The sequence below is a fragment of the Acomys minous genome, assembly GCF_964271855.1.
Source record: "Acomys minous genome assembly, chromosome: 3".
Classification (NCBI taxonomy): Eukaryota; Metazoa; Chordata; class Mammalia; order Rodentia; family Muridae; genus Acomys; species Acomys minous.
In genome coordinates, this window is record NC_140485.1 from 13879573 (window position 1) to 13895059 (window position 15487).

General features: G+C 42.6%; 1 protein-coding gene across 2 annotated transcripts in view; it reads right to left on the reverse strand.

Annotated features, from left to right (window-relative positions):
* PLCB1 (phospholipase C beta 1) overlaps positions 1-15487 on the reverse strand; it is a 679674-nt gene that overhangs the window by 98764 nt on the left and 565423 nt on the right. For both annotated transcript variants that reach the window (XM_084776840.1, XM_084776841.1), the window contains exons 24-26: positions 11079-11211; positions 9685-9738; positions 6610-6829 (exon numbers count right to left, since the gene is read on the reverse strand). In XM_084776840.1, the coding sequence (XP_084632966.1) occupies positions 6610-6829; positions 9685-9738; positions 11079-11211 (407 nt within the window). The remainder of the gene's footprint in view (positions 1-6609; positions 6830-9684; positions 9739-11078; positions 11212-15487) is intronic.

The window sequence follows — 15487 nt, forward strand, 5'->3', positions numbered from 1 at the left end:
ACCTAGCCTATATTTCCTTTCCTCAGAGCCTAAGAGGTTAACTCAGTGTTCAAGGACAGTAACTACATAAAGAGCTGGGGGTTATTGCAGAAATAAATGTGAGCTATGCATGTGATGTTTTGCCACATATGTCACTTGGAACTTTTAGTAACCATCTTTAAAAAAGAAGTGATACTAATATTAATAAGATATATTATAAGCTGGGTGTGAGCCTGAGACAGATTGTGAATTTGAGTGTCATCTCAATGATAAGGTAAACTCTGGATTCAAAATAATAATTGTGTGTGTGTGTGTGTGTGTGTGTGTGTGTGTGTGTGTGTGTGTGTGTGTGTAGGTATGTATGTATGTTTTTTTATCTAATTAAAAGACGCAAAAAGATGTATTATTTTAGTTTTCTTTTTAATGGAGTCAAAGAAATCTGGTATGTATTTCATAGTTCAAGCACATCTATCATAGTATTGATAAAATGTATTTTATTCTTGCCTAGGTTAAATGTGAACTTTCCCACTGAGATACCCCCCCCCAGTCCAAATGAGCCACATTTCAGGAGCCCAATAACCATATGTGGCTCATGGCTCCTTTCTAAGGTCTCTCTGTGTGTGAGTGTGTATGTGTGTGTGCGCACCTGTGTTCAGAAGGCACGGAGGTCCCTGTGTTCACAGATAAGTAGTAGGGAACCTGGATTGTTAAAACACACAACACACAGTGTTGTCCCTTCAAAGACAAGGATGCATACTGGTTTTCTCCCCAGAAGGCTGTGCATGGTGTGGTTTACAGCCTGGTGACCTTTGTGCTGTACATGTGGCTGAGACCACACCAGATGCTCCCCCAGACCCTTGTCACAAGCTTGGTTTTCTCAACCCATAAGCCCATCTTTATGGAGGATGTCACATGTTCTTTATGAAGAGTTTCATATAGTTACCTCAATCTTTACATAGTTTACTTTGTGCTTTGTTTTGCACATGAGGTTGTGGTAATTATCTATAGAACATTTTCACCAAATTGTGCTGAGCTAAAATATGCCTAAAATAAACTACTTGTGGCCAGACTCCTAAAGATTGAACCAACACTGCTATTTAGTTATGTTGAATCAAACTACTTCCTTGCCTCCTGCGCATCATTACTCTGCTGACCATGATGGTCATAGAGACTGTGTGTGTGTGTGTGTGTGTGTGTGTGTGTGTGTGTGTGTGTGTGTGTGTTTCAATCAGAGCACAAAGTTTTGGAAGCCCTTGCTGGCTTTTTCTACATGATGACATCTTCAGACATTGTGGATTACAGAAGTGTGTCCATATGCATGTCTCTTGTGATGTTATTTTAATGCCATATTAGAAATTTATAAAGTATGGTATAAAAACAAATTTTAAAAATGAATGTGTGCTTCATTAAAGTGGAGTTTTTAGGAGATATATTAGAGCAAACTTTGCCTTCCCTAGCTGTGTTGTGACAGATAAATGCTGATTTTGCCTTTAGCTTCCTCCACCAAAGAGTGTCAAATTTCACCTGAAATCTTCACGTCTGTTCTACCCATAAGGAAAGGTGATTTCTTTGCTAGTATTTAAAAATCAAGTCCTGCATTTTGATTGTGTTTTCAAGGTGAGCACATGTTATATCATATGTCACAATATGGCTGTGAAGCTGCATCCTGTCTTTCTCTGCAACCTAGCAGCAAAGACGATGATTCAGAACGCAGTGAGAAGAAGGATGTGTCACAGCCTACTGCATTCTCAGGCTGCGGACAGGTGGCTCACACACTCGCAGCTTCAGGGCGAGCTATAGAGTTCCCAGCTAGAGAAGAAGGCTGTATTTCTTGCTGACAATCATTCACTGTAAGTCAATCCCTTGAAAGACTTTAATGAGCACCAATGACATGTTTCCAGAAAGGCTCTGTGAACTCTATGCCAGTTTCCATGACCTGTGATGATTGCAAGATTACCCTGACCACATGTTCCCATTTATCAGCTAAGAGGAAAAATCAGGACATCTCATAAGAGAAATATATTAAATTCCTACCCTGGTACCCCAGCATCAAAGAGGCCAAAGTAAAATATTATAAAACTGAAGTTAGTCTCAGCTAGCTCAGGGCCAGCCTGAGCTATACATAGTCCATATCTCAGAAACCGAACCAACTAACCAAATAAACAAAGGAATATTTTTAATCCAAACTACAGAAAATCAAGTAAAGAGGGAAACAACAATTTAAAGTGCTTTTTCCTACCACTGTGATATTTACTTAAAAGCTAAAATACACACTGAAATAGAACTAAAGGATACATTTGCTTTAAAAAATATGTCTTCTGAACTATATATTTTAACACCATAAAAATATTTTATGTTTTAAATTGTATGGACTGGTGTTCATGATGACATTACAATAATGTCCAACACAAAGCTATTAGTGTTTATTAAATAACTAAGGTTTAAAATGTAAAATTGTTTTGATATTTAGTAAATAAATAAACCCAAGGAAGACAAAAATTGTTCCCTATGAAGACAATAAGAAAACTTAAGTTACCTTCACTTCACTTGTAGCTCCCTAATTACTAAACATTGAAGAAAATATTTTCATAATTAAAAAAAACCCCATTGATTAGAGAGCAAAAGATTAGTAATCACCAACAAGCTTGCAAAGAATGCTCCAAGAAAACACATGATCACAATGGGCTTAGACATTTAGAACACTTGCTGAGTAACGTTATCCACAGAAGTAGTGACCACTGTCTAAATCCTTTGTGGGACCATAGGTGCCTCCTGTGGAGACAGTCACACCTGGGGCTCCAAAGCTACCAGGCCATAGAACACAGCTGATGGGTAGGCACTGTGCTTTGGCCCCACTGTGGCTGCATCACGTGTTCTGCTTGTGTTTCTGAGCAGGCCATGGTATGAGTGGGCTTTAGGCCCATGTTGCTGCACTGTGGTGGATGTCTGTCTAGACTTTACAGTGTTGCGGTAGGGAACACTCAGTGCTTAGTTCCTTGGAGTGTCCTGGTCTTCCTATTTGGAAACTTTCTTTGGGAGGTTGTATTCACCTGTTGCAAATGTAATAGCTTTGAAAGGTTATAATTGGCTAAGGATGGACCCTAGTTTATGGAGTAATATCTTTAGAAGAAGGAGAAAATTTAGGCAGGTGTACTTATACAGAGAGAAAGCCATGTGATAGAGTGACGAATCTACATGCTAAGGTAGGTCAAGGCTATTTCCTGTAACTGCCAAAAGGTAGAAGAGGCCAGGAATGATGTTCCGCTCCACCTCTAAGCGCTGATGCTCTGCCACCATGCTGATTTTGGACTCCTACCTTCTGGAACTGTGATATAGTGTCTTAAGCACCCAGTTTATAGCACCATGCTCTATGGTCCTAGAGAATCACTCTAGCACATCTGCCTAACACATCTTTGGTACTCAATAGAGGAACCCGCCCAGGAGTGGAACAACAACCCAACACCAGAAGGCAAAAGACCCCACTGAGATCAGCCAGAGCCTATGCCATGAAGCCCAGGACCATCTATACATGAACAAGTTGCAGTGGAATTTGAAAGCAAATGCCAAGCCGAGATCCATACAGAAATCTGAATACTGAGATTTAGACATTTGGCATTAGGCATCTGCTACAGTTTAGAGGTAAACCTTGTCATCTTCGTGCAGGAGATCTGACAGCAGAGGAGCCCATGTGCCTGGGAAATCCTCCCGTCCCCTTCTCATCACAGCATAGTCTAACCAAGGAGCAGTGATTTTTATGTGGCTGGGAGGTAGACTGAAGATGCAGGTAGGATCTAAGCAAGGCCGCTTTGGTGTCTTTCAATTTCTGGGATACCACTGAAGAGTTCTGGACCAAATCTTATCAATAACAAATCTTTGAACCAAAGGTGCCAGCAAAGCCCTGTAGTTTGTTAGAACTGTAGAGGCCCCACCACAGGCCTGAACCAGACGCTGGCATGGAGTCCCAGGAGTCTACACCTGAGCAGCTGTCCTACTGCTGCTCCAATGAGGTGTACTCTGAGTCACATTGCTTTATCCAGAGAGGGGAGTGCCTTGAACAGATGTGGCCATGGTGATTACATATATTTCTGTCACCACAAGGATACCCAGCAGCTACAGTGTCACACGGGCCATGTCTTCTCTCCTCCAGGTATCCATTTCACATCCTACAACAACATAAGAGTCCTTTATTCCATTTCTATGATCCTCTTTCTGGGAGAAATAGTTATCAACACTCAGCTATACTCCTGAGAAAGTACGCCTAGTCTCTCTGCTCCTCTCTGAGTCCTCAATCCTGACAGTACCATCTGGCACCATGACTTCAGTACCACCTGTTGCAAGCATGGCTGAATGAGAACCTGTCCGTAGCTCATGTACATCTGAAAGGCCCAACATAAGAGCCATCTTCTACACAGCAGCCAGGTGTGTTTTCTGAGGCCATTAATTTAGAGTATACAAACCTCACTAAGTTTTTTTTTCCGTTGGATTCTTAGTCAACCACATAAGTTCCGAGTTACTTGTCACTTGCTTTAAAAGACCTCAGTTAACACTTCATTTTGCATCACCACATGGGACTTACTAAATCTCACCCATTTTGCCAACTCTACAGTCTTGGGAACAAATCCAGATCTGCTTCCAATCTTTCCCTTGGGCTGGAACCATCTCCTATTACTCTCTTTATGGTTGGCATGACTGACTGCCCAGAAGTCACCTCATTCTACACTGACATGTCAGAATGGCTCTCCCAGCTGGGAGTGGTGGCATGAGCATATAATCCCAGCATTTAGACACCAAGGCAGTAAGATAATGAGTTCTAGTCCATCCCAAGCATCTTAGTTTGTGTTGCTATTGCTGTGATGAAACTTCCATGGCCAGAAGCATCTTGGGAAGGAAAGTTTTATTTGGTTTCTACTTCCTGGGTCACAATCCATTGAGGGAAGCCAAGGCAGGAAGGAGGCAGATGCTGTGCAAAGGCCACAGAGGGGTGCTACTTACATACTGCCTTACTCCTCAAGGTGTGCTCAGCAGCTTGCTTTCCTATAGAACCCAGGACCACCAGCCCAGGGGTGTCCGCATCCACAATGGGCTGAGTCCTCCCAAATCCATCACTAATTAAGGAAATGCCCTCAATGTTTGCCCACAGACAATCTTATAGAAGCATTTTCTCATCTGAGTTTCCCTCCTCTCATATGACTCTAGCTTGGGTCAAGTTAACATACAAACTAGTTGGCACACCAAGTTACACAATGACACTCAGCTTCAAAATTCTAGAGACTGGGTATCATCTAAGTAGTGATGCACAAGTCTGTGGGCTCTATCCCTAGCACTTCAAAAAATAAAAAATAAAAAACCACCACCACCACAACAAAAAAACCCTCACAAAAGTCCACCAGAGGATGTTCTCTTCTGAGGTCATTCTACATCACAATACTGCTCCTATTTTTAATAGTCTTCATGGTTATTCTGTATGGTTATATTTGCTGTTTATTTTCCTCTCATTATTGTGATGTCTTGGGTTTCTATTGTTGTGACAAAACGCCATGACCAAAAATAATTTGGGGAGCAAAGGGATTATTTGCTCTAATACTTCCAGGCAGTAATTGACCATTGAAGGAAGTCAGGGCAGGAACCTGGAGGCAGGAGCTGATCCAGTGGTCATGGAGAAATGTTGCTTATTGGCTTGTTCCTCATGGCTTGCTCAGCCTGCTTTCCTATAAACCTCAAAGCCATTAACCCAAGATGGTACCACCCACAGTGAGCTGGGTCCTCTCACCCCAAACATCAATCAAGAAGATGCACCACAGGCAGTTGAGTGGGAACATTTTTCTCAACTGACCTTTTTCCTCTTCCAAAATGACTCTAGCTTGCGTAAGCTGACATAAAACTAACCAGCACACATATTTGCTTTTTGAGGGTAAAATTTCATACAACCACTGCATCATCAACAGGGCAGGAGACACAGAGCGACATTATCTGGTAGCTATGCGAGGCACACTTCTTTCCACAACATTCTGAGTGTTCTGAGTGAATGACGCTGTGAACCCCAGACCCCAGCATGCCACAGGCAATCATGGGTCTCAGGCCTCAAAAGCAAGCTGAAACATCTCCCTCCTCAAGGCAAGTAGTCTCGTCAACTAGTTTCTAGGCACTTGTGAGTTCTGGACCCACTCTTTTGGCAGCTGCTATGGCGGGGGTTGTGCATCAGCCACGTGACATCTGAGTCGCAGGATAGCGCCCTGGAAGTCTAATTGTAGATGTACCCCCAGAATTTGTTCAAACGAAGAAACCCATACCTGCAGTCCCAGCTTTTCCAAAAGCAGAGAAAGAACTGTCACTGGGGTTTAGCCATTTCAGACTTGTCTGGGCAACTAGCAAGATATTGTGTCTCACAAAGAAAAGGGAAGGAGGGGAAGAAGAGACGAAGGGAGGAAAAGAGGGAAGAAACGAAATTTAGCTCAAGAGAAAATATCAGCTGAAATGATTTAAGAACGATGGAGAGGAGAGCACACAGTGTGACTTCCCTGCCTGTGGCGGCACAGGTTAAGAGATGTGGCAGAACACACAAAACACCGAGCACGCATGGCAGCCCTTCTTCTTCTGTGGTATAAAACTAGCAAGTACCTATGGACTCACTTTTTCTTGCTGTCCTTTTTGGCGGACTTTTCCAAGGCCGCCCTCCTTCTCAGGTAGTCATTCTGAATCTCGTTGTACTTGGAGGTGTGCTCCTTAATGAGCTCGGTGGTTTTCTTATGGTGTCTCTTGACCAGGTCTTTCATTTCTTTGTAGTGCTTCTTTTGAAGTTTCACGAATGACTTCTGTTGCTTGAGCTCTTCGATGGTTTGCGCCTCTACTTCTGCAACAGAGCAGCGTAAAGAGCTGAGTGACGGGGTGTACTGAGAGTCCAGGGGAAGGCACAGTGACATCCTCCACATCTGCACTGAGAGCTTGGATGGCAGGCTTGTCAGTCAGCTCTGACTTGACAGCTTACAACTGCACTGCCAAACCTTCCAGAGAGCCTGGTCCTTCATCTGAAGCTTGGAAGTTTGGTTTTCCTAGAAGTGGAGTCTAGGATGGGGATTTGGGTGTCTGTGACTTACTGTGGGCTGAGTGGAGGGGAAAGATGGAAGTAGACCAGGGGTGGAAGCAACCCAGCAAGGGTGCACATCAATTTCTGTCTGACCTCTGAATACTCCCAGAGGAATTCCAGGTGTGTACAGCACCCAGGGTTGGTCTCCTCATGATTAAAGGAGGCCAGCTTCTTGGGAATTTGGAACAGTCAGACAGGAATACAATCTTCTAGAGTGGATCTCCCATTAAATAGAGGGCAACTTTACAGAGAATTAGAAACTGTGGGCTTTAGCAACCTAGCCTTGCTATGGCTGGGAACATCCCACATCAGAGGAAAATGAAGCAGGTCCCCAACTCTATCCTTTTTAAGGATGGTAACATTTCTATTAGTTCACAAGGCTGGTCTGATGGTAAAATATATTTTTAAAAATTCATGGGAAGTATTTAACCGTTTTTGGCTCCGTGCCTTCTTAATGCTGTGACCCTTTAATATAGTTCCTACGTTGTGGCCACCCCCAACCTTAATATTACTTTTGTTGCCACTTCGTAACCAATTTTGCTACTGTTATGAATTATAATGTAAATATTTTTGGAGGTAGAGGTTTGCGTAATCACATGGGTTCAGCATCTCGCAAGGAACTTCCTGACGAAGGACACACCATAAGCTTTCTCCTGTATTTCAGTGGATATGGAAGTTGACTGTGTCAAGAAAGTAACCTTTATAGGAAGTTCACAAGGAGACCAATGAAGGCAACAAATCTGGGTGGTCGTGGTCGGGGGGGGGGGGCGGGCGGTGTGCCGCAGAGACTGATGCACCAACCAAGGACCATGTGCTGTGATGACCCATACCCCTCAATAGGAAGCTCGGTCTCCTTGTGGGTTCCATAATATAGGGAGTAGGGGTTACTTCTGACATGGACTCCGGTGCCCACTCATTCATCACTTGCCCTTGGCAGAAAAGAAAGTGTCCTTTAATCTAATTTTCACAAAGCCTCCAGCAGTGCTGGTGGCCCCGTGCTTGACAGAAGTATTTTATCCAATATTGAGAAAAATGGTTAAGTATCAATGCCTGTCCGTAAATCATACTGTATTTCATAAGCCAACTTCACCAATTCTACAACAGGCCTTTTAAAACTGCATTCTCACTTCAGAAATCAAGAGCCCACATTAGTTTCATATTGCTTTTCCTAGTATTACAAAAGCAAGGACGGGCGGAGCCTTTCAATGTATGGTGTCTTAACTTCAATGAATTATCATTTATTTGAACCCAGAATAATCTGAGTTCACATGTTTTCGTTTCTTGATCTGAACTTTCTGTTTTTGGAACAACAACAACAGCAGCACAAAAGGTGTCATAAATATTTACGACTTTCAAGGGATTCGGAACTAATGTATGTCAGGAGTCACAGCTAACCTGAAGAGAAGATGAAATGGGCTGTGCATAAACAGGGGGCCCGGAATGGTAATTTCTGTGGCTAAATACCAATGCCTTTAAACAAAACTTCCTTCTCTTATCACTCATCTTCCCTGATAGCTCTCTTTTTGCTTTTTGAAGAGAGAAGCTCAAAGAGAACCAGGTACATTTCTTTAGTTGTTTCCCTCAGGCTCAAACTTACTCCTGATGGTTGAATAATAATCATGCTTTAAGAATTTATAATCCTGAGGCATTGCTGCATTTTCTGCTAGCTGACTCTACCTTACAAGAAACCGTTTCTAGAACAGGAGCTATGGGCAGCTTAGAACTGGAAAACTCCATCCTCCAGCCTTTAAGAAAAGGACACTTTAAACCACCTTTGGATAAGGCTCCAGGCAAAGTGCAAGCTTGGAAAATCCCAAAATATAAAAGTAACATTCATTGGCATAAAGACGCAGTATCACTAATGGTTGAGCTGCCCAGAGATAGCCCCAGTTAGGGTGGGGGTACAGACCCACTGCCTCTGTGTATACAGTTACATATTTTTAGATAACAATTCAGTAACTTGTTTTCTGCATCAGCGTTGTATTGCTTCTCACTGAATTATTTTTAAAAACATGCTTTGTTGTCTTATAAGTCCCTCATAATTTTTACATGTTTTGGTGAAATATGACTGTGTGCATAAAGTACATATATCTAAAATCTCCAGTCTGCCTCACCGTAGGTCAACATCTGGTTTCTACTAGTGATTTTGCTTTTCATGAACACATGCATATATTCTTGTTCTGCTCACTTTTAAGACTTCACTAGCTTAGATATCAGTTGAGTCCCAAGCTCCTATCAAAGATCATAAACAAAGTATATTTCAAAGTCACAATCGGCTTTATTCTGCATGTATGAAATACCATGTATTGTCAGTACTTTGGGGAGACACACATTCCTGTTAACTGGCTTTCATAGTCAGAAGAAAACTATATTTTTTTTCCCCTGAAATAGATCTCTCTGAAAACTATTACTTTTAGCCAAGAGGGTCTAGCCGGCCAACTCTGGCTATCTCTCTGTGACTTTACATTAGACAACATGACTAAATTTAGGCCAGATGTGCATAAACTCTTAAAAAAAATTAAGTGCTAGTTTTCAGAGATAAATAGCAATATCATCCCCTCATAACACTTACTGTATAATTGAGTTGCCAAGTCCCATGAAGAAAAGAAGGCAGGACTCACCTGTTAAGACACTCTGGATCAGATCTTCTGTTTTGGCTGGTGCCTTCACAGAACCTGCAGCCAAAGAGATCAGAGAAATGGCTTTGCTTGTATTTTGAATTTCTAATCCCATTTTAAAAAAGAATGTTTGGGGATGGGGAGGAGCTCAGTGGTAGAGCACTTGGCCATCTGGGTTTCATTTCTAGTACTTGGGGCCAGTCTGCCTTGAGTCCAGTCTCCTTAGAGACAATGGCTAATTGAGGCAGAAAGTTATTTACAACACAATTACTCTAATACTTCTTTAATCTGTAACTTGGCCTCAATCCTATGTCAATAAGTAATTAAATGTATTCTCCCTGTAGAGGGAGACATCAATCCACTTGGATCAAAGCAAGAAATTCAATTTCAGCAGTGCTACTGCCATCTTGTGGCACAATCAGGAATGACATGATTAAAGATGGCTGATCAGAGAACCGTGATCAATGCCAAAATCACGGAGCAAAGTACAAGGGGTAATATGGTATTTACCCATCCACAAAATGCTTCTCCACATACACCTAAGAACTGGAATAAAAACTTGCAAAGGGGAACAACTCTGACCTACGGACCCCATATCACCAGGCATGGGGTGCGTTAACATCACCTGTCCCAGACAGGATGCCGCAAGAAGGGCTCAGCATAAAAATAGAACCTCAGTCTGATGCAAAAACCCATCAAGGCAGCTCAAAGTAAGTTATATTGAAAAAAATTGATTTTTTAAAAATCATTTTGAGCAATAATTCATCAGCATCTCTAAAAAATATTATGGGTTTGAGAAACAAGAAAGAGTTGGGGGCTGTTGTAGAGGGAAGGTGCCCATGGAAACACAATGAGCAAGTGCAGTGAGGGGACCACCACCCCGCCCCCCAGAGTGTGAATCTGTGGCAATAAATGAACACTGGTGCAAGGTAGGCCAACTTCACTGGCTCTGTGGCCTTCCGGAAGTTCTTCATCACCTCCTAATGAAACAACAATGGGGCATACTGCATTGAGGACTGTGATGATGATGGAATGACCTAGCACACAGCCTAGCATGGGCAGACATGTAAGGTTACTAGAAAGTCGGATGTTGGTAGAGACTTGACGTAGAAACAAGAATGTGCTTCTAAGGCACGGTTGTAAGTTTCTTGAAGGACTCTTTTCAAAGTCAAACTCTATTGGTGGATGGATCACGCTCACCCCAAGTAGAAGCCCATGACACATGGATTCTAGGTCATCACGTGTGACGCTCCATGACATTCGTCCAAGCATCCACCCTGCCACCCACCCAAGTCACAGAGGGTCATGCCTTCATCCCTCAAAGCCATAGCATCTGCAGAGATTCCCAGAAGCTGGAGGTTGGACATGTAGCAAACAGCACTGGCCCCAGAGCTTACCTGGAGCTGGCTGGCTGTGTGGAGCCTGGGAAGGAGGTTTGGGTGCAAGGGACGTGGTGTGATTCACCCCATTTTCTGCTGGAGTTATCCTGGTTTCACTTGGAGCCTCTGATGATGGTTCCCCAGGGTCAGCCTAAAATCAGACACATCTTTCTTTTTACTTTCGGTATCATACTGTCTTCCTATGCCAATAAGGCTGCACACCACGGCATTTCCACAATTCATTTAGAGTCTGAAATAATGAAATCTGAAACAATCTGGGGAGCAAGATTAACTCGGCATAGTGGGAAACCACCAAGTGGCAGGTTAATTGCAGAAAGGGCTCCAACTTCCACTGCCATTTGCCCATGCTCTTGGACGAACCTCCCCACACTGTCTCTGGATTTCATGAGACAGTATGTTTCCACTAAATAAAAGAATAGTAAGTTCAATAGAAGCAAAGGACACAGATCAGTCCAGCTTTTAGCAGACTTCTGCTACAGCAGTGAAGACGAAAGGCTCTGTGGAAGGACACTTAAGCCATCTGCCTGTGACATTCTGGGCTAGACAGCCTTAGCTGAATACACATGTGAGTGAGAACAGCCAAATGGACCCCAGCCTGGTCCAGAGGAGCAGAGCTGGGCCGCTGAATACATTAACACAGAAGGAATACTATTTTGTTTCACATCACCAGCTTTCACCACCACCAGGAGAACTGATGTGGTTGGTGGTTGGTGCAGGCATCAGAGCCATATGTCCGCGGATTCAAGTTCAGTACAACGTTACCAAGTCGCTTAGCTTTCTCTGATGTTTCCCCATCTTTACCCACAAGGGTGTAAATGAGTTAAGGATCATAATGTTGCCTATCTTATAAGGTTTCAGAAACAGTTGTTCATTAAGTTCCTAGAACTTTCTGATGCAAGCTAAAGAAGTAAGTATATAAAATAGTTAAGATTGTGCAACCTAAGGCCGGACGTGGTGGCGCATGCCTTTAATTCCAGCACTTGGGAGGCAGAGGCAGACAGATCGATGTGAGTTCAAGGCCAGCCTGGTCTACAAAGCAGGTCCAGGACAGCCAAGATTACACAGAGAAACCCTGTCTCAAACAAAACAAAACAAAACAAAACAAAAAGATCATGCAACATTGCCAATGGGTGATCACAAATGTATCAAGACCCATGAGCTGCCCTTCATTCCACTCACTGCAGCAACTATTTGAAGCAAATGGTTCAATAAACGTCTGTTGAATCAATACTGATCCTTGTAAAAATAGCCGCCTCTATAATTGTGTAGTACTCCGACAGCCCAAGTACCTGCCAGCTGTTTCAGACTTGTTCTCCATGAGCAAGTCTTGCTCACGATGACTTTTATCCCAGCATGTGGCTGCACAGTGCATTTATAAGGCACATTAGCAATATTTTCTTCCATGGGCCATCTAGATGCCAACAGTGGCATTTTGGCATGCAATTACAAATAGCAGACAGGCAGTTTTACCAAAGGAAGACAGAAGTATAAACAGCATCATTGCTGCTTCACGTTCTCCGTCTCCCTTCAACTCACTGCTTTTCGCTTGTGAAGCAAAGCCTTACTCTGTAGCAATGGGGGGGCCTTGAACTTGTGATCCTCCTCCTTCAGCCTTTGGATCAGTCCCCTGAAGTATCATTAGCTTAAGTCAATAAATAGACCCATTCATTGACTAGGCCTCTTCAGCATACTCAGTCTCACTGGGAGGGGGTGGGAGAAAGTACCACTTGGTACATGGCATCAGTACCAAGCCAGACACTGAGCAGGAGAGACAGGAGCCTAGCCACATATCCTAGAAGCATTAGATCTCACTACTGTGAACTTGTGTCTTTTGATGGATGGATAAATCTGACTGGTAAGGTCTGGTATGGTCATATTTAGTTAGCATCCATCAGAAAAACTTCTTCCTAGAGTACTATGCTAAGAGGAAAACGGTATGTTCTTTGCTCAACCAGACATTGCAAATGGAATGGCTCAAATGCAGTGTATGAGTGCAGGTTTCTTTTCTGTTCGTTTTGTTTTGCTTTGTTTTCTGCTTTTGCTTTGGCTTATTCCATGTTGCCAAATTTTCCAATTCAGGACATGTTACACATGAAGAAAGGCTTTCATGTTTCCTTTGAAAAACAAAACAAGGGGCTGGAGAGATGGCTCAGCGTTTAAGAGCATTGGCGGTTCTTCCAGAGGTCATGAGTTCAATTCCTAGCAACCACATGGTAGCTCACAACCATCTATGATGTGATCTGATGCCCTCCTCTGGCCTGCAGGTGTACATGCAGGCAGAGCACTGTATACATAATAATAAATAAATACATCTTTAAAACAAAACAAAACAAAAAACAGAGTTAAGCAATTGGAGCTGTAAAGCCTTGAAAAGGAAAAGGGAAGCCCCTACACCCAGAGGACGCTCTTATAAGTGGGACAGGCACAGCTCAGTTTCCATCTATAGCTGCCAGGTTCTGAGGAAGGATGGAAAACTAAACATTCATATGAATTTGCCCATTCCCAAATGACCAAAAGGGCAAAGTGCACCTCTAGGCCGCATTAGACCCAGAGCAGCCTTCAGCATGCCGTGACTGGAGGAGCAGGGTTTGCCTGGAGTCCCAAAACCAGAATGCTAAAGGGATGCTGTGTGCTGGGAACTGCCTGGGCCAGGAACCAACAAACGAGCAGCTCTCTCTTCCTCTGTCCTGCCAAACACATGTCAGCAGAAGAGGGTAAGTGAGGAGCTGGCTAATCGGTCTTTGTGTAGTCAGATTTCCAGGGGCCTCTTAGGATTTCTATGGAGACAAATGTGATACAGTCCTGAGCATCTATGACAACAGTCTGATGCTTGACCATTTTGCCTAGGGATGTGTACAAGGCTCCAACTGACAGCGCCCCTAATGGAAACTGATAACAGTAGCTGTAGGTCTGGTGGACTTGATGCTGCTGTGTGTCAGCTTCATCTCAGCACAGCAGCCTTGATTTCAGTACAATGGCAGAATAATCAAACACGGTACTGAAAGCCTACATGAAAACCTATTAAAAAGAAGCCAGGGGTGATATGGGTGACATAAGAGCTTGTTAGAGTTTAAAGTCTAATTGTTTTAAATTGCAGGCATGCTGTGTCCTAAGACAATGACCACTAAAAAAGCATTAATACAAAAGTAAGTTATGGCCAAGGTAGAGACAAAAAAGTAAGTAAACATTAATTCTCAAAGAGCTCACCCTGTTGCAATAAAACAGCATATATATTATATATGTAATTAAAAAAGAGGATTAAATACTTGCCATTGTGAAATACTAAATTTAACTTTTTGATATGATTGAAAAGTTAAGCCAATCCCACCAGATTGATGTGTGATCTTAAATGCAAAACCCAAATTCTGTGTCTAGCTCAAAAGAACCAATTTTTTTTTTTAACTGTTTCTCCCCAGGCCTTCCCATAATGGGCATTTTTATGTTTTCCAACAAAACAAGGAAAAATATTTTCTTGGGGCATTATGACAGAAATAAAAGTACCAAAAATACAATTTCATAAACGTAATTAGAAGCCCACAGGGATCCAATTACATGAATTTCAATGAAGGAATGAATGGTCATAAGGTGGAACTTCAGTTGCTTTTTACTAGATTTTTCCTTTTGCCCTCTGCCCCCTAGTGTTCATATGGAATTACTGCAACGTGTTTTATTTTTAAATAAAGCCAAAAATTACTTTTAAAATCTAAGATTTCATATTTAAAAGTTACATCTCTAGAGTTAAAGTTGACACAAATTTCTTGAAAATATACCAGGTGTAAACCAGTGTGTGGATAAGTTAATAGTCATTCTTCTAGGTTTTGTAGAAGGGAACCCGTACAGTAAGATGTACAAATGGAAAAGACTTGTGTCTGGGAAATGGAAATTTTGGCTTTGATAGTCAAGCAGCAGAGAATACATATATTGAGAAGGCTGTAGAACGTTTAGCATGAAATTAAAATGTCTTTCAACTATCAGATGTGACTGAGTTCTTTGAGGATACTCATTTTCCTGAGTCCTGGGCTGGTGAGATGGCTCAGTGAGTGAAGAAAGTGCTTGCCAGCAAGTGTGATGACCTAAAGTTGAGCCCTGGGAATGCTTGTTGGAAGGCAAGAACAAATCCAGAAGCTGTCCTCTGTACCTACACATGTGTACTGTGCACATTCACATATGCACACATACCACCACCACCACCACCACCACCACCAGGACCCCTCCAGCACATGCTAAGTAAATAAATAAACAAATGTAAAAATAATGAAAGTACGCTGCCTCTTCCATGTGGCTGGTTAGGATGACAGTGCATTTACCTGGACCCTGATGGGTAAGGGGGAGGTTAGCCATTTCCCATAATATCATGAAGGAGATTTGTGATTTCAGGGTATACAATGCAGCCTGCCGAAGACAAA